This window comes from Solea solea, chromosome 13 (genome assembly GCF_958295425.1).
Source record: "Solea solea chromosome 13, fSolSol10.1, whole genome shotgun sequence".
In the NCBI taxonomy this organism is placed as follows: Eukaryota; Metazoa; Chordata; class Actinopteri; order Pleuronectiformes; family Soleidae; genus Solea; species Solea solea.
In genome coordinates this window covers 19,219,474-19,245,403 of record NC_081146.1, presented here as the reverse complement: position 1 = coordinate 19,245,403, position 25,930 = coordinate 19,219,474, and the positions used below count along the sequence as shown (strand labels likewise).

Below are 25,930 nucleotides of genomic sequence, written 5' to 3'. Positions count from 1 at the left end.
TTTGAAGATTCTTGCCCTGTTTTTTCTTCCCTGCAACCAATTATCTTCTATGTCTGCTTCCTCTGGTTAAATGTGCATCCCTGCCACTGCTACTGACTACCACGGCAGCTTTTACCAGCCACGCCAGTGCAGCCCAGCCCCCACCTCTGTCGCCAGAATCATCACTGCCCTGTCATTCACATTTCAATAACCCCTTGAAGAGTTAAACTTGTCTGTTGCTGCTAATTCTGTACATTTACAACAGTAGGGTATATATATATATGTGTGTACATATATATACATGTATATATGTACACACACATATATATATATATATAGGATTCAAAATCCAACAATCAGATAAAAGAAACTTCAAGAAAAAGACACACCAGAGAGCAAAAATACAGATCTCAGGCTGGAGAACACAAAGACAGGGGTTTGGAAGTTCTGCAGGCAATGCTAAATTATAGTCTTGAGAACAAAGAAAAATATGGTGAACATAAATGCTGTACGGATGAAGAGACAAACCATAAAATATTAACACCTAATTACTCCAGAATGAAAATGTATTACAATTATGTTCCTAGCGGTCAAGATGTATGTGTGTGTCAGTGAAGTCACTGTGACTGGCACTAAGTAACATGAGCGAAGTACAAATAGTGTTCAGTCAATCTCAATCAGATATATATTCTAGTGTCAACTGCCATTTGAGTGCTAATTGTTCTTGAGTTGGAGTCAAAACATCTTTCTCTCTCTCTGTGTGTGTATGTATATATGAGTGTGTGTGGTTTGGACTATTTGGTTAACAGTTCTGGCCACTTGGTGGGATTAGGCTCCGTAATGTCATGTGTGGAAACAGAAGCCAGCCGCTGGCGCAGTGGGGAAGTCCACTGTGTACTATAACGTGGTTACATTGGAGCATCGAACATGTGACTGTTCCTACATCCCATCCAGAACTTTAAAACTCTCAGTCTCTTGCCGTTGTGAATGGTTTAAACCACAAAGCACAACCTTCAAGACTACGGAAAGGCAAATGAAAAACCCTACTTAAGTTAAACTTGTCAACAGAAGGCCACTTTCAAACAAAAATCCCAAAAAACAACCAAAATAACTTTCCTTTCTTCTTGTTTTTTTTTTTTTTTAAATGTATCACACAATTTCAGTGTGATATACATTCACAGGTAAGCTGAAAGTTTGTACAAGAGAGAAAAAAGTAAATTATAAAAAGTCACATTTTTGAAGCAACAAGCAAAGTGTATTCTACTTTTTGTCAACGTATCAGGTACAACCATTTTTTGGATGTTACACCAAGTGGTAACTTTAAAAATATGCCCTGATTACAGTGTTGAAATTGCAGTTTCATAATATTTTATATTATTTAAACTAATCACAATTATTGTCATCTAAAAATCCCCTCAGTAACTGAGTCCTTTCTTAGCTTAGCAGATCTTCAACATAACTAATATACACTATACTGTAGTGTGTTGTCAAGAGTGCTAAGAGACAGGACAGAGGTATGTTATGAGTACATGGATTCCACTGTGTGTCTAATATATGCATGTGCTGATTAAAACAATCACAACTTGTTGCCATGAGTTGTGTTGCCACCACTGCCGTGGGGGAGAAGACCCTTGCTTGTTGTTAGAAACTCAGTCAGTGTGAATCAAGTTCCAACAAATTACGCCTTGGCACAAAACGGCTGTGGGTTCAGATTCTTTTGGTCACAGTAATCAAATTAGTCGTATACTGGCTTGACATGGGTGGAAAGTGTGATTACTTGTCTGCACTGAGGTAATGATTTTGTGTTTGTTGCATGAGTGATTGATAGGCTTGATGTTTTTACTATGAGCGTTTACCGCACAGACTGGGAGCAAAACAGAATTTAATGTGACAACATCCTGTAATTAACAGTTGTGGCTGCAGAGGCCGCTGTTGACGCAGCTCGGCAAAAGTTACAGTCAGCCCCCCATCAAGGTGAGGCCTTGAGGAACAGATGTGATGATGGGGTGTAGGTAGAGGTGGGCTCTGGCACGTTCCTGAGCTGCCAGAATGGGGCCCCAAACACACACAGGCACACACACATTCTACGAGGGAGCTATTTTCCCACACCTCCACAGGCCAAGTTGTAAAGTATACAATTTAATTCCTGGGCCTCTGCGCTATAAACGGGCTGAGGATCCGGGTTTATTTTCTCTGCAGAGTTTGTCTTTGCTCATCAGAGAGACCCAAACATTGAAAGACAACAGCAGGCTGGGAAGTGTCAAAGAAAGATGAGGGGGAGGCACAATATGAAAGAAGAGGGGAAAGAAAGAATGGTTTACGATGGAGAGATGTTTGGAGAGTACAAAAGAGGGGAGCCATGGAGAAAGAAAAGATCAATGAAGGAAACGATGGAGCAAAAAAGAAAAAGTGGAACTATGCAAAAACCTAACAGTTTGGACATTTAATTTACTGAGATGAGTGCCATGGTGAGTGGGATTATAGAAAGTTGGTTATTACTGTGATTATTTAGTGAGTTTAGAGGAGTCTTTGTTTTAAAGGTTGCAGTTGGTGGTGGTGGTGGTCAGGTTTTAGTCAAGTCTGGGAAGAGTTTTTTTGTTAAAGTTAGATTGAAATTTATGATATAACATATTTTTGGATTGGATTCACATGAGAGGAAAGACAAATAAAAGCCATGATGAAGAGAGTAACATGAAAGGCACAGGAGGCAGACGAAAGAAAAAGAAAGAAAAGGCTAACACTGACTTGCATCAACTCATAAATACTAGCAAACAAATGTATATGGAAAATGTCACAGATTGGTTTGATTTAATAGAAGAGGATGGAGGAAGTGTTTGGGAAGGGAGTGGGCAGGAGGGGAGGGGGTGGGGGAGCAGCGTTGTTAAGGAGCGACTGCTACCACTACTGCTGAGACTTATCAAGCAGCTCATACGTTCTTGCTCAATCACTCCCCTCCCAAAGGACTAAACACTTCTACTTGTGTTTGTACTTAGTTAAACAGTGACAAGTGGGCAGGGGTCACTGTGGCCTTGTTATAGATGCACAACAGCATCGGGCATTCACTTCCACTACTGCCACTTTGGTGGGGTCACGAATCAAGCACATGACAACATATACAGGTTGATCACTGATTCAAATGTGAACAGATGAACCCTGATAAATGAAACACTTGAATGTGAACTCAAACATACACACTTTATTGCCTCTGAGGGCTGCATGACGTTTGAGTTTTCATCCAGGGGGGCCTCATATTGCAGACAGGGCCCTGGTGGTCAAAGAGCATTACTCCATGGGCTAGTTACCACTGCTTAACAACATAAACACATATCAACACCATCATTTTAATGTATCCCACATTCCTACAACACACGGACATACACATATTACACATGGCTCTAGTGGCTTAGGCTCCAGTGGCATGGACCCACAGTTTGTCACTGTTGCTGCTACTGTAGGACTACTAGACAGATGAAATAAAACCACCTGCCACATGACATAGGATTTTGTTAAGCATCATCATCTAGGGAGCAAAGGAAAAAATAACACTCAACATTTTCTTGCACCCTAAAAACTCTGGACTGTAATTTTTCCATTGGCTTTGAGCGTGCCTGCATATACAACTATACTTCACTCTCTGGGGTTTTGATATTTTATATGAGTGAAAATATAAATACAGGTATTGTTTTCCCCAAATTATCGGGCAGCTTTATACTCAATCAAGTGTCGGCTTATGTGAATCAAACAGAGCTCATGGCCTCTATGCCATGAGTAAGAAAAACTGAAAGAAAACACAAGCACTGATGGGATTTTTCCAGCCTTGAAAATCCTTCCCAAACAAATCAAAGAACACAATTGCATGTGTTAGCACTGACTCAGTTACTCATAACAATAAAAAGTACACTCACAAATCATAAATCATCTTCAGAGTTATGTATACAACAAAGGCTTAGGCAGCATGTGCAATTGAATGACTCACAGCACTTTAAAAAGGACTTATAGGTAAGTGTTTGCAGAGTGTAGTCTCTTAATTAATCAAGTAGCGCAACATGAAAGGAAAAGAGATCAAAAGTAGCAGATGCTAAATTCTCTGCAATCTGGGAGACAAATTAAATAAAACCTAGGTAAATTACACTTAGGTAAATAAAGTGTGTTCCATGATGGCCGTGGAAGATTTAAAAAAAAAAAATGAGAAAAGGGTGTCTCTTAGAGGTTCAGATGACATAATTCATAAAGATCATGAAACTGACTAAACGAAAATGTACATGTTTTTGTGCAGTTTTGTTGAGTATGACTCTGATTCTGTTCACACTGTGATTCACATGAATTGTGATAAATACAGAAGAAGAAGAAAACATCCATGGCGTACTATAGCATAGGGCAACGAGTGCATTCAGATCACAATGTGAACAGAAAAAGTACATGCACTGTTACACCTCTATAGTAGCTATGTGAGAAAAACTAACCTCAGTGGGGGAGCCAAAATCCGCAGAGGGGCTGCAGGTGCTAGTGTCCGGAAGGGCGGTGCCAGCACTGCTGCGAACTGGTGAGGATGGTGCAGCACCAGCAGGCGGTTCTGGAATGTTGGAGGTCTGACGTAAGATGCCATGCTTCTGGAGACGAGCCCACGTAGAGCTCCAGCTCAGGAGGAGTTCATACAACAGCTGAACCTGGTGAGTGACAGGAGAAGAGGGAAAACAGAGAGGGGGAAACTTTAGGTCACAAAGCTAAATATACAATAGTATGTTGAAAGAATTATGTACTCGATGTTGATTGAAATTAAGAGTAATCAATATAGTGTAATTTAAGGAAAAACTGAAATGCAACATTTCCATGTGAAGCACGGCACTTATTCCATTTATATACTGTTGGACAGATATGTGCACAAAAAACTGACAATGGCAGTATAGTTGAATATAATTCTGACGCCAATTGAGTGCCTTAAAAGATAAACCTAACACACCACAAGAAGTCTTAATATTTAAAAGCAGATTCAAGTGTACTTTTGTGCCAAGGTCTGACTCAAACAGCTGCACTAGGGATTTCTCATGTAGTTCTGACTTCAGACACCATTAGCATGATTTTGCTTGGCAGCTTTGTAGTTATGTGACACTAAACCTAGTTAAATTTGAGAGAGAGAAGGAGAAAAAGGAGGAGGAAATATTTGCCATAAATGGAACCCTATCCATTCCGATTTCTTTCGCTCTCTAACCCAACACTATTTTAGACTTTGTACTTGTCATTCAGAAAAGCCACCTTTCACCAGCGTAATGCAAATCCTGTGTGCATTTTTCCATTTGATGGGTGATCATTTGAAAGGCATAGCATGCTCATACATGTGCTTCACTGTATAAATTTGTTATCCATAACAACAAAACTCCCAAAGAAACACCCACAGAGGAAAGTTAAGTTGTGTCATCCATTTCCCCTGAAAAACTCACCACAGTTAGGAAAAAGTGAAGGCTCAGTGTCAAGTGTTCTCAACTATTTATCATGTGTTCACATGAAAAGAGGCCTTGGCTTTAAACAACAACAAAGCCAAAAACAAGAGTGGAAAACATGAGAAGAAAGCAGGGGAATGTGATGTGATGCTTTCAGTTATTCATGCATTCACTCAGTCTTTTTTAAAACCAAGAAATGGGGAAAGAGAAGGTGAAATGCAACGCTCTTTCACAGTGAGATAATTTTCGGATTTCAGATGTTTTGCTTCTGCAGCCAAGAAATCCCCAAACCCCCACCACTGTGGGTCCCTCAAAAGTAAAGGTGCACAAGCACATGAGCCACACACACAAAATAGCAAACACATTTTGATTCGTTATTGCTCGCTCACACACATGCAAGCCTTTTAGCACACACATTACAGGGAGGCCTTCCATAAATAAGCATAAATCAAATAAAAAGCAGTAAAATACATTACAGCTGGGCCATTTCAAATATGTCCAGGAAGAGCTGCTAACGCCAATCCAGCAGCCGTCCAATGACAGGGCCAACAGCTGTCTGCCATACCCAACTGAACTGCACTGCCGGCAGGAGAAATATGGCTCCTCGCTCGCTTTTCTGAGAGTCTGGCTTGTGGAAGTCCAACCAAGCACAACAAGGCCTACTGCACTGAGCAGCAGATGTGGAGGGGGAGAGTAAAGAATGCCGACTAAAAGAGAAAGTGACGTGAGAACATGATTATTGCATTAGATATTGATCTGATGCTACATACTATTCAAGTCAAATCTGTTTTTCTGTGTTTACATCTATGTTTTTCTGTGTTTACATCTATGTGAGCATAGTATGTCCAACTCAGTTACTTACATGTGCCAATTTTTATGGTCTATTTTACTCCAGATTAGCTTGTAGCAGGAGCAATTCGGCCCAGGCGGTTAGTTAGTTAATCCTTAGCAAACTCGCTGCCTCCACTGTAGCAATGGTCATTCCTATAGCACTGAATATAAACTTAACAGAAGGCTGCAGAAATGAGTCCTACAACCTGGAAAAACCTGGCTTTTATAAGCATATACATGTCTTGAAAAGCTGTTGCTGACAACTGGCTAAATGAAACAGTTGAGCTTGCTGGAAATTTTAAACATCATCAAACACTAAAAAAAGAATTGATTTTGTCTATACTCAAAGCCAGGCCATCTGATCATCATTAGAACCGGAAAAGTCTGATCAGTGCTCCCTTTCATCATTTGTCCTTATATTTCACTTTGTTGCTATCCTGACCACACGTGATCCTTATTTCATCTCTTACCTTCCCCTGATCCTTGCTCAGTTTTGCTCCATTCCATCCAAACTCTCTAGACCCCCTACCTACGCCTACTAGTCAGGGGGGGTCAGTTGGTTCACATCAGCCAATGCTGTCAAGCTACGGTGGGCAGATTGGGCCACACGCAGATGCTCACACTTACATGAGCTCACAATACAGATGCCACAATTCATGATTTGGTGGAAGTGAGCATAACATTTGGAGGGCTGGATCCTCCAAAGAACTGTCATCTGCAGATCGGGGGGGGGCTGCTCGGCTGCAGTAGTACAAACTGGAGACTGAACAGAGGCTTCCACAGTCATTCATAAATACACACAGATGAAAGATGGGGAATCGTGCAAATTGTGAGTGTTCATGTGTCTTTATCTAAGGATAGTTTATATGAAAGCTTCACAAAAATGACATATTGTTGAGTGTATGAGGTAATGCGCTGCGTACCGACGTGTGTGCTTCTGCAAATGTTCACTGAAATCCAGTGAAGCTATGTGTCCAAGATCAAAGAAAACTGTTGCTTGCTCTCTCCGTCTCAAACTGTGTGTGTGTGTGCGCGCATGTTGATTCAATATGGTTGTGAACTGTAACTACTCACTCCGTCCCTCTGACATCTTCTGACATCCTTCTTACACACATTAATTTATGACAGACACACAAATATATTTGAGACACATTTAGTGAAGTTCAACAACAACACACAGAGGCTTTGAAGTCATTACCATTCAATTAAAAAGTGAGTTTGCTCTCAAATTATACTAGGAATAGAAATAGGAGGAATGGGAGTTTATCAATTAGTGGCATACATTAAACAACTCTCTACATTCTGTAACTAGACCTTCACTGATTTGTGTGTGTTTTTTATGTGTTTTTGTGTGTTTATCCCACTCTCTTCCAAGATGTGACTGTGCACTGTGGGTGTTCTGTATTAAAATAAAAGAAACATATGCTGGAAAGCAACAGAGCTGAGGAGTCAATGTGGTTTCAGTGCATGTGGGTGCCACATATGTGTCGAAGTGCCCTGGTATCATTTTTAATTACTTTTTCCTTCAGCATATCCCTTATTTTAGTGTTAATGTATTTCTCATCAATTTAACACAGTTGCGTCCTGATTTAAAAACTCAAAAATTAGCATTTACAGATACAATGATGCACTTGAACGAGCTTTTTGTGATTTTAACGGAACAAATGACCTCTTATCTGTAAAAAAAAAATAGAAAAAGTGGACGGATGTACCAATTTTCTTCAAATGCCTTTGTTTATGCCATGAAGTAATTCATCTCATATTATGGAAAATCAAATGTAATGTCACAAAAGCATAGAAGACAGGTGGATAAAGGCTGCCAAACTCTTGGGTTTTATTTGTTTACTATAAGTGTAGTCATGTTTGAAAATGTGTGTGACAATCATTTGGTAATCAGAGCCTGATGGGCAATGTCACGGCAAAGGAAACATATTTTGGCCACACCTCTGTATTTTCTTCAACAGGGATCAACTAAAAGATGTGAATTACCTAAATATAGCTCAAGTCTAGTGCTGCAACGATGCTGCATAACACACAAGTTCTAGTGATTATATACATATACAAATGGTAGTATATTTAATTTTTTGCAAGTAAAGCCTTTTCATTCGTTACAAAGTGGACCTGTGAAACCATCTCCATCTCCAGACATGCGTATTGGCTCCGTATAAGAATTATTTGCTTATACTAATAAAACACATCTGAAAACACACATCAAATGACCATTTGTACTTCAATTCATAAGCTTGCCATGCAAAAATGTAAATAGGAAGCAGATTGTCTATTCTGCAGTTGTTTAGTTGGAGAAAATGCTACGAACAAGAAACAACTAGGGTGACAAGTGATAGCAGGGATTCTTTTTGGACCCAGTTAACATTAACAACACTTAGCATTCACTGCTAATAGTCAAGTTATGACTGATAAGCATCATATTTCTTTTTTTCTAAAGTCCCAGTTTCAGCTCAGCAAGACTAAAATGTAACCATGGGGAATTGAAACTAAAACAGGGCCAGAATCCTTTTTAACAGTGATGTGTTTTAAAACTAAAACATATTAGTGTGGATGTTGCCTGTGTTGTGCTGTGACAATCCCACATACAGCACGTTCCCACAAGTGGCAATGCCAATTGGAAATAAGACAAAGTGTGAGGTCTCTTTTGTTCTGCAGAGGGTGGAGCTGCACGGGCAGCAGTTCTTAAAGAGCTGCTGCATGACTTAAATTGGTATTCACTTATAACCCCCCCACCCCCCCCCCCACCCCCCAGGCAGAAATTTACACAGAGACAGGGAAGAAAGAGGGGAGGTGAACAGATGGATGCAAAGAGAAGAGAAGAGAAGAGAAGAGAAGAGAAGAGAAGAGAAGAGAAGAGAAGAGAAGAGAAGAGAAGAGAAGAGAAGAGAAGAGAAGAGAAGAGAAGACTCTCATTGGACCCAAAGCCTAATAATGAGTCATCATATAATCGCAATAAGCCCTCACAGCTTTGCCAGATACAGGCACACATTTGAAACGGGAAACAGAGAAGAAGAAAGCGAAGAAACTCTGCCTCAGTAAACGACCTGCTTTCATCATCTGTGGTAAAGTTTTCACCACTAACAGATTAACTTGTTTCTGGTACCAATTCCCTTCAATATCACCCTCGCCCATCACTGTGGTTGAAGACATTTAACAGTGTGACCACTCAAAAGGTCGCCCCAATTAAGTGTTTATACAGTAACCTAATTTGATGCAGCTAACTCCACTGGGGAAAAAACTAAACATGTGTAATGGTACATGTAGATGTCATTATATCCCTGTAAGAGCACAATGCAAAACTACACAGAGGCCTAACCAGGAGACAAACATGTTCCATTTCCAGTCTGTCCATATTCATCATGCTCTCACCAGAACATAACAACACACTGTAAAAAGTAATGATGATGAGTGTTTTAAACCTCTTCTCTCCTTCAGTCAAACCTCAAAATGCTTCACCAAAACAAACAAGGCAACACTCTCATGTTTACACTTCAATTTTCATGAAAATTATACGGGATAAGATGATGAGGCGTTTTGTTTACTGGAGTCAGTCTATGTCAGAGAATCCTGCAGAGGCAAGATCTTTCTGCCAGGGTCTGCGTGTTCATATTTCAGAAAAGTTTACAAGGAGATGATTTGTATAAATACACATATAATTGTAATCACAAGGCAGAAGAGCCTCAGGACTGACTGACCTGAGGGTTGGAGCACTTGATGTGGACGGGCTGCAGGTCAACATGGAGACAAACCACAAACGAGTGCCTTCCTTCAGAGCATGTCTGTGGCTTATGAGACGTGACGGCCAGAGTGGAGGTACAGCCCATAGGCTCCAGCAGGCTCAGGCTCCGCTGCTGGCCCAGTAGTGTGTACACACTGAACTGACTCAGGCTGATTGTCCAGGGGAAGGCATCACCTGGTAGAACATGTGGGGAAATTGTCTACTAGTGAATGAAGAATGATGAAACTGAAAATAATTCACTGTGTGTAAGGCAAAAACAAAACATGCAAAAAAATTCACAAGAAAACAGGACAATTCCAAGTGTGTTGGAGAAACTATATGGCCTTTAAATAGAATTAAATCCATCCATTGTGGGCTAATGTAAAAACATACTGGTAAGCTTCCTTTCTTTTCATTACCCCAGGTTCAGAAAAACAACAATCCATCTATTCAGATGATTGTGCATTTAAAAAAATAAATAAATAAATAAATTAAAAAGCGTTAACTCTTTAAAGAAAAATGTAATGATTTTTATTTTAAAGCATTCAGGCCCTGGTACACTTCGACGCACATGCCGTACGCACCACAGTTCGTCTCGCATTACGCTGACCCTGGTATACTCACACGTCAGGGTCCTGTAGTTTCCCACTTCAACATCGGGTGGCAGTACAAGTCTGGAAGCAGGGAATAGGACGCAATTCTACCAAAGAATAAGCGAACGATGCTACAGCTCCCTCGGACACGTCTGGTTCGAGCGGCACACAGCTGAAAGGCCCGTCGGGCTTGGATTACTGTCAAAATGTTTTTTCTGCTTGGTGAAGTGGGGAGAAAATTCAATTTGCGCATGCACTGTCCACGCGCACCATACATGCTCTTTGCGAGCGTTCCTAAATCTGGGCTACAGCCTGTGCTTTGCATGTTGATGACGCATTTTGCATGGAAGTATACCAGGGCCTTTATACACTCATACAAACTTATGGGTACTATATTGTGTCCGCCAATAAAACCTCTTTAATGTTACACACCGGACCTTTAAAATAACAGAAGGAGGGTTAGAAATATACATTATCAATACCATGTCAAGTGTATTTTTATTTCCACATCAAGGCAAACTGCCATGAAGGTGGAATAAAAACGTTCAATGGAAACATTAAGGAAAACTGTGGAATAGTTTCCTGTCTTTAAAACTTTCTACACCCAAAATAAACAGACATCAAAACAGTGTAAAGTATTGGTATGTTTTAAACTGTGTATTTAAGACAAGATGCCTCCCTGGGAGCACTTGAAAGTGCTGACTTGCTGATCCTAAAGGAGCCATCTCACGTAGAAGGAAACTTGTGTTAGTACATGGCCATGAAGGGTACATTTCCCATGCACCATGGGTAGGACGCTTTGATCCGGAGTGTTGAAAATGAGAGATGAAGAGCTTTTCAAAGTGTAGGAATGAATTACTAAAAAACTTGGGTGGTTAATTTTAATGGCAACATTGACAAGACTGCTGATGTCACTGTTTTTGCTGTCGTTTTTCTTTCGCCTCTGTTTTTGAAATCTTTATGCCCAATGCTGATGTCATTGAAGAGTTGAGAGAGAAAAAACGAGGGTGGCCTATTTTTTTTCCTTCTTCTTCTGAAGAGAAAACACTGCTCAACCATCTGAGTGTTGCTTATATTAACTCTACCAGGTATGCAAACCACATGTGCAAGATCTATTTCTCAAAGTCGCTCTACTTAAGTTTGTTTGTCTTTTGTCATGGTAAATGAGTAGTAGTGGGTCAAAGGTTTGTTCAGTGTTGAAAAAGCCATAATGATGATGAATTCACATATTCAATTATTAACAAAAGCAAATTTATTAGTAATAATACCTCGGGCTGATTTTCCCCACCCATTTAAAATTTACTTTCCTCCACTCCCCCCCTTTTTACCCTATGACCCTATCACCATAGTTGTAATGTTTTGTTTTCACAAATAACTTTCAGATCTGTCTCTTTATACTGGGGCGTTGGTGTTTTCACAGCAATTTAATAGGTGTTATTAAAGTTGATATTTCATCAGATACAGAGTGAAAACCTACCTTCTTCTAAGATAGGTTTGTTGACCACAAAAGGAAGTTCCTGCAGTGGTTCCATGTATTTATGGCCAGCGCTGAGGACACTGATTTGGGGCAGGCAGATTACCAGAGTCCCAGGCATGGAGGCCTGGTTGTGGTACCAGCTCCGGACGGTGCCGGGGATGTCACCACTGATGATGGTGCTCGGGGAGGGGAGGCTGTCATTAGGCAGGAACATGCAGCATGACTGCAGCTCCAACTGGAAAGTAGAGAGAGAAATAAAAGGCATATGAAATCATGTTAACTAGTTCAGTGTAACGTGATCACTGACCAGCCACATGTGTCAGCCTCCCAAGATCACTTTCAGTGAGCTGAGGGACTCAAGGGGCATAAGTCTGAGTCAACACTTGACAACTTGCGTTGCCAAGGAAAGGACCGTAGAAAGAATGTGTGCACAGCAGTGGGTGTTGCTAGAAAAAAGTAGAGCTTTCCTTGATTTAAAATTGAAAATAGGTTATTCGACATTCAGAAATACATGTCATGCTCTTATGCTTGTTAATTTTGATGAACTATTCCTTTGGTAACAAATGCTCTATAACCTCTCATATGCATATTAGTTTTATTACTTCTTTGGAGAGTCAAAAACCTTTAAAAGTATAATTTGAGACTTTGAATGACCATTTAAATCTAATGTGAAATTCCATATCTCGGTAATACAATTCCTTTTACAACTTCTGGGAATTTTGACAGTTAAATCTTTAACTTAAATCATTTTCGGGGTCTTTTGTAAGGGAACTGAGTCCCATTCCAGCTGTGTGCCGTGTGTTGTATCACACACATTTCTGTTCACATATTTCAGTTTCAAAATGCAAAATTTACAAGCCATTAGGTCAGTAACCAGTAGCCAGCAGTCAGTAAGTGTATGAGCAGTGTTAAAGCTGTCGGAGTCTGAGTGCATTTTCTTTCTTTCTTTTTTTTGTCTTTTTCCATTACACTGGGGTTTTGTTGATTTAAAAGACCAGTTAACCGAAAGGACAGGAGTACAAGGTCCAGAGGGCAGACAGCAGGTGCTGCCAGATACTCTGTGGATTTGCGTGTGTGTATGTATAAGTCAGACCGTGTCTACAATACACACCCACACTCAGGAACACATCCTCAATCAAAATTTGCATACACAGTTTTGTGCAGCCTCCTGCTAACATCACGCACACAGATGTTGGAACTCCTCTGATGGGCCTGTACATGGAGCCCAGTTCTACTGGCTTTCATTGGAGTCAAGAGAGAAAGGCAGTAACAGAGAAAGAGAGATGGGGGAGAAGGAGAGTGAGAAAGTAAAAGAGAGAGGGAGAGATACGGTTACACATTCATCTCACGCGGTTTCCTCTTTTGATTACTCTTCAAAGAGGGTTTTGAAATATGAACACTTTTGCACACTAACACATAGGGCTTTGGCCTTTTTAAGAGCTGGCACGCAGGAAGAAAATCCATTGACACTGCCTGCTCTGCGGCTGATCTTAGAAGGGTTAAGCTGTAAAGCAGGCAGACACACGGAAACCGCTGAGTTTAACACTGCGACTCTGGTCTGCACCTTTAGCTCACTGCCTGAGGCTAATGCTCTCCTGCTGGACATCTTGGTTCAGTCATGCATTATTTCACATTATTGCACATCACCTCTTCTTCTGTTTGGGCTGTTTCTCAACCGTGAAAAATAGGTGGATTCTCAAAAGAGCATACGCACAATATGTGAAACATAAGGACACATTAAAGAAAACCCAGAAGCAATGGCAATTTATATTGTTTTAAATGATGGACTTCAACTACCAACATTAAAATATAATTGTTTAACCAAAGAAAACACAACAAGTTTAACATTGGGTTTAAGGTATGCTACATGAAGATGTATACCTCTGTGTATACAGTAAATGAAAGCTTAACCCAATTACTGTCAGAGATGAAGAAATATATATTCAAATTCAACTAAAATAAATATGGAAAGTAATTTTATACTCAAGCATGTTTCAAATGGGTCATTTCAGAGCATGACTTTGCTACCATTGAGAAAAACTATATTACCTTAATTATGTTAGTTCCTACACAGTGTCTGATGGTTGACTACATCTGTCATCATACATCAAACGTTCAGAGTCAGGCTTTTACACAAAAATCATAGGAAAATATATAATAGCACTAAAATGAATGTTCACTGATGGAAGTTCGCCGTGTTTAAATAACACAGGAAACTGCTCTGTCTGTGTTTGATAAAGCACAGATGAAAAATTCCCTTTTTCACCACATATTTTATTTTACGCTAAACCTTTTGTTGGCAACAGTGGGATGTTTTTAGTAAAATTAGATATACAATTTTGTTAATTGGAATGGTTTAGTGTGACATTCAGAACGTCCGGTTCGTCATTTTTTAAATCTATGATAAGAGGATAGATTCAGAACTACAACATGGAAGATTTAAAAAAAAAAAAAAAGGGAACTTAGTGCACAAGTTACCACCACAACTGCTGTAGTGAGTGTGTAAAATAAAACCTAATGTAATACTACTTAATGATGCTTTACTGTTGTTTCTCATGACAACACAAAATCAGATGATGTCAAGTGTATGACAGCTAAAGACTGGCAACACCACTAACAGACAATAAATCAGAAAACATTGCACAAATGACAACAGAGAGAGGAAAACTTTACAAAAAAATTGAAAGGCATTCACTGGGCATAGCGACCACTGTTTCTTGTGTTTACACCATGGCACAAATGATCCTAATGATTCAAAGGGCCACAAGTATGTAATGGAAAATAAAACGACATGTCTGCGCTAAATCTGGGTGATACAAGTATCAATCAATGGCAAAATAAGAGTTAGGTATAGGTCAACATAACATTATTGTCTATAAAGTTAGAGAGTTTGGCACAAAGACGGAGATAAGACAGTAATGGTTCGGGTATACAACACACTGTACGCCAGACACTGTGGACACGGGTGGATATCCGACTCCAAAACACAGAGTTGCTAAAATAAGGATGACGGCACAGGAGCGCAAGGGAAATAATGCTACACTAAACAGATGAATAACTTTATTGGTCATTAAATGTGTTGCCAGGTTCTGGATTAAATCATGCTAATGTCTGTGTGGCCACAAAGTCCATGAACACACAACTTATCGTAATACATACCTACTCCAGGAGGCAGCAAAGTTACTGGCTGCTGATGTATCCAAGACAAACATGGTAAACAAGTATGATCACAGTATAGTGACAACTTGAAAGCAGAAAGAGAGAGCATGCCGCTGCCAAGGCTGCACAATTGTCTAAATTTGTTATTTTAATAATAGAAAATGTTTTGGAATATTTAATCTACATCTGGATCTGCAGCTAAATACACAGTGTGACAGAAAATTGTGGAGAAAAAAACAAAAACATGCCAAATATTTTTTTAAAATAAGTTTAATAGTTTCTTGGGAAAACAGAAAATGTTTAACTGCTCTCCTACAGTGTTGAGTAATCTCTGAAAAACATTACAGTGTAGAATCCTTGTTCCATGAACTACGGCATAACTTTCTGTGGGCGGAACGAAAAGAGGTAATGAAAGAAAGTATGGACCTCAATCTGGTGTATAGAATTAGTTTCCTGTGCTACACCCAGAATACAGTACATGCCATGTACGAGTTTTATTACATGAGTGCAAAGAAAAGCTGGTCCTTAGTGAACTTTGGATGAGCCTAAGAATACAGGAGAGTTCAATGTGACTGGCACTGGCATGTTGGCTTCTCCATGGAAACACCTAGCTGTCTCAGTCAAAGGAAACTGTAGCTCATTTAAAGACAGCATATACGACATTCTTGACAATCAGTCATAAATATTCAAGTCGTCAAACTAGTCAAACATAGACTGAACATTTCCATCACCGCTAAGAGTATTAACTCAGAACCCACTGGTTATCCTCCGTGCTACCGCTAACAGCGGGTCACTGTGGTTAACCCCAGAGAATTATCCAAGGCTTCCCCTCTGTGGTCCAATGTTTAAGTTGTTACACACTCTCTCGCTCCCTCTCTTTCTCTGACACACACACACACACACACACACACACACACAGTGTCTAAACAAAGACAAAGGCAAAATAGGGAGCACTGGCACTAATATGAAGTGGTGACAGATCCAAACTGAGCAATAACCTGAGGTCAGTTTATTCCACATGCATCCTTTCTGCCAAAACCACTGACAACAACTCTATCCCTCTCACCCTCCATCACCCTCCTCTCCAATGCTTCTGTCCTTTTGTCCCTCTCACGGCTAGAGCCTAACTGCTCCGTCTCTCAACTCCAGTGCACAATAATACACGGAGGAGAGGAGAGGAGAGGAGAGGAGAGGAGAGGAGAGGAGAGGAGAGGCCCTAGCACTTGTGTTAAGGGTAATGGCATGATTGCATACACAGCAAACAAAAAGAACACTGTAGTTGTAGTTGTCAAAGCAGAGAGTAGGAGTATGTGTGTGTGCTTAACGTCACAAATTCAGGTGTTAAAAGTTCAGGTTGTGTTTGGTATCCCACAAAATTGTGTTTAACAGCCATGTAACAGGCAAATAAACACAGCACTGGAAGCAGTTAGCCTGTGTGACAATGCCCCCCCCACAGTACAGGCTGATGGACATGCGAGGGCAGTGTATATTTTGTGTGTGTGTGTGTGCGTATGTGCGTTTGAGAGAGAGCAAGCACACTGTTCATATGCAGCACAGGAAAATGACAGGTATGTGTGGTTGACCTAAGTTTGTTCTGCAACATGTTTGGTAGGTAAACAGCCACATGTGCTGCTTGTTATATTTTGTACTGGCAGCCACTCACAACAAGGCTTAGCAAACTCAACTATATTTTTCATCCATAATAGGATAGTGGAAATGTATTTTTGGTTAGGGGTAAACCCATGGAAAGGCAGCTTTTCCAAGTAAAGGATTAAATATAAAAATAGACATGGGCACAAATATTATTTGAAAGCCAGAAGTATAATTGCCATGTGGAAGAACTGTTACACAACTTTACCCTTTGGGGGGGTTGGGTTTAATGCGCAATACAACTGCAGCAATGAATGACAGATAGATGGCCTCTGAAAATGAAAAAAATAAAACATAGGGTTCTTGAGGCACTCTTGAGAATGTGCGATCCCTGTTTTTACAATTCACTTCCACTTCAAATTAGTAGAACGGTATTTCACTGAGGTACAACAGCAGAAAGAGTGGGTATTACAGAGAAGATATGAATTCCATTTAAAGCTAAATCAAGAACAGCAGGTGTGTCCACACACAATGTCATTACAGAAGGCTCAGTGGGGAAAAAGTGGAGTCAAAGAGTCATGATTCTTCATTCCATAGGTCCAATGACATCATGTCCTGTCAAAGTGAAACTAAATCTATTAACATAACAAATGGAGTTAACTGTCAGCAGCCTGGGACTGCACTTCAGTTACCCGCTGCCTCTAGTGACACACTCATTTAGGAAAAAACGCAGAGGTACAACATCAGTGTGTTTCAGTCATTTGCAGCACACCCTATTAATATACTTCAAAAACAGCGGAGAAGCTTTTCAATTTTAACCAGGAAATCTCAGTTTTTAAAAAAAGGATTGAAGCCAATCAACTCCTTATGAGGCTGCACGTGCCGGGCTTCCTCTGAGAAAACATGCTCAAATAACTTACTTACACTTTACAAAGGCATGTGCGCATACACACACAAAATCATACAGTGAACAGTGCACAGGAAATCACAGATCACATTCCTCCTGACGACACACAGTCATCAAGAGCCCATGTGACTTATAAAAATAATTAAATAATGCTTGAACCCTTTGGTCTCAAACAAAAAACACCTGCATTAAAACCCTCCCGACTGCTCTCAGAGAGCCATCACTTTCTAACATCACTCTTGAGACTTGGCACTGCGCTGACCACTTGCTTCTGAACGATGGCAGATGCAAAAGCAATGAACTGAATTAGTTCAGTATAATAAGTTGGCCGCTGCATTTCTCCTTTTCTTTTATTTGTCACCACTACAAAATGCACCAAAACCCTGGTTTGATTGGAAACTTCCCTTCATAATTTTACAGCGAGGGTATAGGCTACTTTAGTTAGGCCCTGAATCTTAGACCCAGCAAAGTTTATGTATGTATGAATGGTCCTATGTTTCATGCTTTTCGATTCTTTTCATGAAGAATTGCTTGGTATGAACAGAAACTATTATCTGGTTGGCTCATTCAAATATGACAATACACAGCCATTAGAGGATAGGAATTAAAAATAATATAGTCAACAGCACATGTACAAGAGCATGAAAAGCTTTATGCTTGTCAGGTGCTTATCTTCTTAGGCCTCTTAATGAACAAGGATCTTTTCACACACTGATAAACAATCAGTCAGGCATTGATTTCATCTGGGTCCTGGGTCAGAAAGCCAGCATGCAGTCAGGAGAAAATAACTACTACTTGAACAGAAGAACAAAAATTCTTGAATTATTAAATAACACATCCATTTAGAGGGAACTTTGTGTATATGTATATGTTAAAAGACCAAAATAACAGGTTTTGACGCTCATCCTTCACTGGCATCACTTCACAGAAGTTTGTTCCATTTTCTGTTCCAAGTTCTGGTGTTTTACACCTCATCACTTCCCTGCACCATCAGATAGTGTTTATAATGCAGCACACCCCTTAAAAAGGCATCTCTTACTTCCTGTTCTTCTTCTCTTCCTGCAATGGGAGAGTATGACCCGTCTTGAGTAGCATTTCTCATTTCTTTTCTCCCCCTCTTTCTGAAGATGGTTTATCTGCTTCCAACAGAGCAGGTTCTATTAGAGAGGAAGCTGAGGGCCAAACAAACTTAGGTTTTAAAAGTCTGGGGCCATGTGGAAATGGCCTATATAACCACAGGAGGCTCTTAGGATCCGCTGGGCCTCACCAGTAAATGACAGAACAATGAGTTAAATGGAGGACAGCTTGTCTACTGTGAAAAGCAACTTTAGCTGAGAGTTCATTATTCTCAGACAGTAATTTAAATTACTGTTAAATGTTTCAGACTTGAATTGCCATTATTACTAAACAATACGAGACCACACAAATGGCTGATAGGAATTTTCACACCGTATACACAAATGTTTGCTTGTGCTACATTAACCATCTTTCTCCTGTGTGAAGAACCATTTATTGCATCTTTTGACTAACTTGTCCTACTAACCCGATAAACTTAAACACCTAAGTCTTCACAATGACTCTTTTAATATGATAAAGACAAAATGTCAAGAGCTCACTTGTCCTAAATATTACTTTTCAGCTGTCTTGCTACATAATCCTGACAGCACTAAACACAACCTCTGACACTGACGCTGTTAGGCGTATTACTTTTTTTGTATCACTGCAGAGAAAAAGAATCTTGGAGGCCCCAACTCAGTACAGACCTCAGCACAGCACAAACCCTTGTTGGCCAAGATCACCTCGCTGTGGAGTGACCCCACAACATGTGACGCACACACACTTGGACATTCACGCACGCACACGCCAACACATTTTTCCATCATTTTCTCAACACAAAACAAGCAAGCCACGACACACAGGAAATCATCCAGAGATAGAGGAGAGGAAATTAGAAACACCCTCCCAGCATCCCCGGTGAAAACATTTGTGACTCTGGAGCAGAGAAATCTCACTGGAGAGATCGGCAGCAAGCGGAAAGCACATTTCTTTGTTTTTAAAAACCTGATACCTCTCCAAATGTAATCTTCCTGTGCCTGCACCAAACGGGACACTGTGTTTCGTAAATGGCCAGTTGAACGAACAGAAGGTCCACAGAGCAACTCCCCCCCTTCTAATGTCTCTGGATACCCCACCCACTGCTAACCTTCTGCTCCCCCTTCCTCTGCATATCCTCCTGCATTCTCGGCTCTGTCCAAAAGAACATTTGGAATAGTGGGTGTAATAGTGTAAATAGTGTCTCCATGTAAATGAACATGATTAATGTGTGTATCTGAGGATGACACTGTGCAGATGTGTGTGTGTTGTGATGCACGGATGTACACAGCCTCAGTTTTTCCTGCAAAAACTGAAAGCAGCTTTTCTCCCTGATGTCTACGAGAAAGGCATCTATGCATGATGCCTCCTGACAACAGATAGGCTAGGTCTCACCCACATGCCACCACAAGCAATAAGCTTGTGGCCTGGCAGAGCAGCGCAGCCAGGCAGCCAGCCATCCAGCTATCCAGCCATTAAGCCATCCCTGTGGCTCTGCATTCCTCTACTATAACACTGCTTACAGAAGCTGACAAGCACTGGAGGTCTTTCTGGCCGAGGTGGAAATCTGCAAAAATAAACGCTTTAGGTGACATGAGGGCTTTGTTTGTTTCTGCTGGCCTGGCTGTTTGTGTTAGCGCGGTGGGTTAATTGCGACTTTGATCGCTGCGTTTATTGATCCAACAGTGGCCTTAGGAGCACGGCTGGCCTGGCTTGCCTTGCCTGCTCCCACCCCGATCTCAAAAATCACCCCCACTCCACAACCTCAGCACTACACAGCTGGGGTCTAAGAGGTGGCCACACCACACTAGAGCTGAGGATGCACAAAGGCAACAAACACATTACTCCCTTTTTTCATTTACTGCTACAGATTCGGCTGCCGTCCATCTTACCCTGGCATTTTAGAGCCCCAAAAACAGAAAAGTTTGAAAGATTGAAGTCCTGCTGTCCTCGTTTTAGTTAAGAAACAAAAAAACTTTGGGGTACAGTTGTAAAACCAACAGTTTCAATCTCGCCTCGGTCATAACATAAATACTTCACAATTTTGTCATTGTCTGAAATGAAGCAACTGACTGCAGAGAGGATCAGGTTCCTGTTTACTTTGAGATACCCATGTCCAGTGTCCCTGAATGCTTATTTTTTTATTGGAAAATGCAGTTTTCCAATGAAAACATGGATGTAATCTGAGAGAGGGTACGCATGACTGTTACTGACTATCACCGACTGCTAATTGGGGTAGCAAAGCCAATGACAGTGTCTTAATTTAGATTTAAGAGTCTGTTTTTTGGAAAGGGTGGATTGGACAGTAATGGACAGCCAAAAGAAGATGATGCTGCTGATAGGGTTAAGTTTAACCAGCTTAAAAAGCTGGTGGATGCTCATCATCAAGGGTTTCTGCAAATTTTATAATAAAGCTAAAAACCATGATAATCTAATCCAGAAGGACTGGGGTTTGGTCAGAAAAAGTAAGCAGGCCTGGCTTAGTTTATCTTTGTGACCAGATAATTACAGGCTAATGAAAAATAATGCAGAGGGTGGTGTTTGTGTTATGCAGTATGTACTACTCAGGTCAGGTTGGATTAGACAGCAGTAGACTATTACATGCAAATGTTTGCTTAGCTAAAGCACAATTTCATCATCATTAATGTGATGTGAAACAATCAAGTACGAGTAACCGTGCTGTTCTGAACCTCAGCTGATCTGTTTTGGCCTGTGTTTGACGTGGCCTCTTCCTTTGTCCCATGCATGGCTGCACCTATTCGACCACGATCACCTCCAAACAAGCTTTCCAAAACATTTCCAGAAGACCAGGGAGGGGGAAATATCACACATCCTTTCACCCCCCCCCCATCAATTTATATAACATGCCAATGTTTAAACTGTAGCTGCTGTGACATCTTTGTACTTAACAAATGCTGCAGTGTTTCAGAGTTTATGTCCTATTGAAAATCAGTTCCAGATCTCTATGTCTCAAGTTCAAGATGTTAGAGACACAGGAGGAACTTAGTGAGCACTTTTCCAGTGCAGGACTCTAACGGGGGTCAAATATGTGTGAGCATCTATAGTGACTGTGAGGTCATACAGCAGCAGATGGTGGAAGGTGATTCTGGCCACACACACATTTACCTCAAAACTAGTAACACTGCCACACAAAAACACACTGTGTTCTCCCCTGGTAAACAGCTAATGACATATCTACAGTGGGGTCATGATTTAGACCTTAACACCAGGGAGGGTGAAGTCATATTCAAGAGAGAATGTACAGTCTCAATCTCACTCTGTCTCTCATATTCCCTGAGTACCCTTGTGTACCTCTGTGATTTTTTTTATGCACACCACAGCTTGGAATTCTCTATAATACTACTCACCACTGTCATTTCATCCACAGTATCAGCCTGACAGAAAGAGTCTTGGCCATATACATCTTGGTTTGCTATTAGGCAGATTTATATCAGTGTATGGGAGCATGCATGGTTTAAAAGTACAATGTGTACAATTTAGCAATTTACTTTAAAGGATATTCTGCTGAATGGTCCTATTAAAGTGTGTTTAATTAAACCAACACTTGCTTTGATCAAATTCCCAGTTTTCCCTGAACTTGCCCGGTTTGAAACTTAACAGTCAATTATCCAAACTTCTATTTGCATTCCTCTTTAAAACATGGCGTTTTAAGAGAGACACAAAATTAAGGCTGTAATTACAAACCATTTGGGAATTGTGGAATCGGACAGACGCAGAGGATAAGGTGTGGAATGGGGTAAGTTAGAATGTACTGAGGGGGGCAGAGAATGAAGTAATAATCCTACAGAAGGCGCTCCAGCTGAAAGTCATGGAAACCATCTGGTCAGCTCATTCTGCCACACCAGACATACACTGCACATGATCCTCCTTTCTATCTCTCTCACTTCCCCCCCCCCCCCCCCACACCTTCACAAACACCCTCTGCATTTTTCGCCCTCCTCTCTTCCTAACTACCCTTTCCTTTCCATCACTTTACCTTTTCTACCCCACTGCTTTTTCTCCTCTTTTTTCTCTCAAAAAATGTTCTACTCATTAATGCATGGCAGCTGCAGGGAGCAGTGTTACTTCATTTTTCCATGGCAACGGTCTCTCTGTTTCAGCAGATCCCCTTTCAGTTTTGGTAGCAACATACTTCTGTAGCCAATGCTGAACACATTCATGTGTTAAATAGAAGGAATTATTGCAAAATTCCTGAAATAGAATAACCAACCTGATCACTTGCAATTATTATCTGGGCCCAGATAGAACACGAGTGTCCTCGCATGGTACGGGCTACAGAAGGGGGGATGACATGATTAAAAAATGGTACGGGTGAGCTTTGGGGAAGAGGGGCAGGCAGGAAATTAGTAAAATACAAAAAACATATGAGGAAAGAACACACCATTCAAAGTGATGAGTAAAAGAGTTGCAATGCATGAAAGAAAAACACAGCAATAATCTGGGGCATAAGAAAATACTAAAAGCTGTGGGTCCAAACTCCAAGGCTGAGGGCAAATGGCCTTGTAGAGGTCTGCCAGGCTACTCTGGCCAGGGTGACAACTGTGCACTGCCCATCAGTCATAATGTAAAGTGACTGCTAAAATAACACCACCTACACACATGATAGCTTTGCATGACCACAAAACTTAGCTGTCTCTTCAGGGAAGCACACACCCTCAGTGTGCGGGATGTAATGTCATGGAGACTTGACCACCTTGCGCCTAAATGCCTCAGTTTGGATGTTATGTCCCTCTGACCTCACCATGCCTGTTGCAATAGTTTGAGAAAAACACTGGCTCCTTTGCTGTAAAGTAAATCTCTCTCTCACTGCTATTTTTCCTAGGGGCATCTATACTAATCAAAACGTTTTAAAGAATGTGTGAGCCCTATTTGCAGTGATTTTTTTTTACATATATGAATATGTTAAAATGAACAATTCCTTTTTGAGCCAGTTGGCTTTTCTATTTCCAACATCACCTGGCCATTTGTCTGCATCATTGACAGTTTTCTGAAGGGATTCCCTGAGTTTGTCTGATGGCTTTGAATAGGTTTGGAATAATGTTTCAGCCATTATCATTGCAAGGTGCATATTTGCTTTTTATTCCTAGCGAGGTAAAATGGGAGGAGGATCTTACAAAAGTAGACAGGAATGCTCTGCATTTAGTTATCTTTAATCTTTAATTTAAGAACCATAGCTCAGAATCAATTATTGGGTTTAAAGCACTCAGTCACAGATATAAATCTTGGATTTAGATAATAACCTCTGCTAGGTGTTGTCCTAGAATATTTCCAGTCAGTGTTGACTATGATCGAAGTTTAACAATATGAGTGTTTTTAGAACAGAACGCTACAAATAGAAACAGTGCTTATTCTACTTTTTCCAGCAGCTATTCTGGTTTTAGACTCTGAGTATGAGTGTGGGATATGTTTCTAAGACATGACATAAGCTATATTCAGAGTGACACAGTGGAATGGGACAGAATAGCTTATACAGATTTTGGAGGATATGCAGGTTCTTGGTGTTGGATGATGCAACAAAGAGCATCGGGCATTAAAGGAATTAAAAGTTGATATGGATACATTATACTGAAATAAAAATAACACGCTTCATGGATGATGGTGATGGAATAAATGACCAACAACAATACCTGCAAATGTAAACCACAGTTATTATGAGTAGTTGTCATAGTGACAAAGCACCATGGACATTCACTGCAGGATCTTTTTAAAAATGTCACACAAACAAAATTTACAAGCAACAGTAATTTTGTTAACTTTTTTGATTTTTCTCCCCTTTTCACTAATTTCTTATGCAAAATAAATAGAGCGATCCCTGTATGCCAAACAGGACACGTGTGCAGCAGAAGTGTGAGCCATTAGGTATTCTGTTTACACCGCACTAAAATAAATGGGGTGGTTGGAGTTTGGGGATATCCAAGGCCCGGGGTACCAGCTGTCAGGTTGTTCCGTTTGGTCCGCTCCCACTCCCATGTCAACGGGACAGACTGTTTCCTAATTACTGCTGCAGTACATGGTGTGGTCCCAGTTGCACAGCCGAAGGGGACAGAGCAAAGTGGAGGCAATGACGGGCTTAGCAAACTATTAGAGGGTTGAGTTAATTTTTGTACGAGTACTGTAAACAGCTCTTTGGGCTGACATGGGACCTGGGCCCAAGAGAATTACTTCCATTTACATGTGACATGCTCTTTTTCATGTTTGACTGGCATCAGTTTACGTGGCCAAGCAGCAAAATTGAATTAATTAAGAAACATTTGATGGACTTGTGAATCGCTGGTTACTGTGTGCATGCACAAATAAACTAACTTATGAGCCAAGTGAAGACTTCGCCCACTGTTGGATTTCCTGTAACTATGTATATACCTAATGTATGTCCACATTCTGTTGCTAGAAAGCTTTTGTCATCCTTCGATGAACAGTCCACCTCAATCGTGTAATGATAGATATGTGCTAATAAACAAAAACAACAAAAAGTCAGTAGTCTCTCAACATAAGAATGGGAGCCTCACTGTAATATTTAAACACAAGTCTGTTTATAATGGTTACCAAAAACAACAGGATATTTAAGTAAGGAAAATAAGTGTTTAATACTCTGGGTAAATGCTTGCACATTGTAGACTAGTAGTTAAAAAATGAACCTAACACACCAATGAACACAAAGAGGCCCAAATAAGTACGCACACGTGTGCATGCACCATGTGGCCCAGTTCCTGCATCAAGAGGAGTCCTGTCACAAAGTTGTCAGTGCTTCCTGATGCATTTCTGATGGTGCTGGTTGTGATGTGGGCTCTACTAACTGGCTCACAATGGGGCCATTTAACTATCCAGTGAGACGCTTGAACAGATGGAAAGGGACATCCAGCCAGCCAGACAGTCAACCAGAATGTCAGTCCACCACAAAAGGGATATGAGACACTACGTACGCATCTGTATGTAAAACAGGCTAATAGGCTAACAGCTTACAGAGGTCTCTGGAAGCCACATGCCAACAACCACAGAGAGAAGTCGGCTAGGGTGGGTTGAGCTAAATCTCACTACTTTACTCTAACAGGGGAGAGAAAGAGGTGGACTGGGGTTAATAGACTTAAAAGTAGACTTGGGACTATTGAAATGTAAATC

The 25,930-nt window shown here is 40.7% G+C and overlaps 1 protein-coding gene across 4 annotated transcripts in view; it reads right to left on the bottom strand.

Moving 5' to 3' along the window:
• Window positions 1-25,930, bottom strand: part of LOC131471017 (intermembrane lipid transfer protein VPS13B-like) — a 309,917-nt gene that overhangs the window by 154,261 nt on the left and 129,726 nt on the right. For all 4 annotated transcript variants that reach the window (XM_058647216.1, XM_058647213.1, XM_058647215.1 and 1 more), the window contains exons 23-25: window positions 12,046-12,280; window positions 9,953-10,170; window positions 4,443-4,646 (exon numbers count right to left, since the gene is read on the bottom strand). In XM_058647216.1, the coding sequence (XP_058503199.1) occupies window positions 4,443-4,646; window positions 9,953-10,170; window positions 12,046-12,280 (657 nt within the window). The remainder of the gene's footprint in view (window positions 1-4,442; window positions 4,647-9,952; window positions 10,171-12,045; window positions 12,281-25,930) is intronic.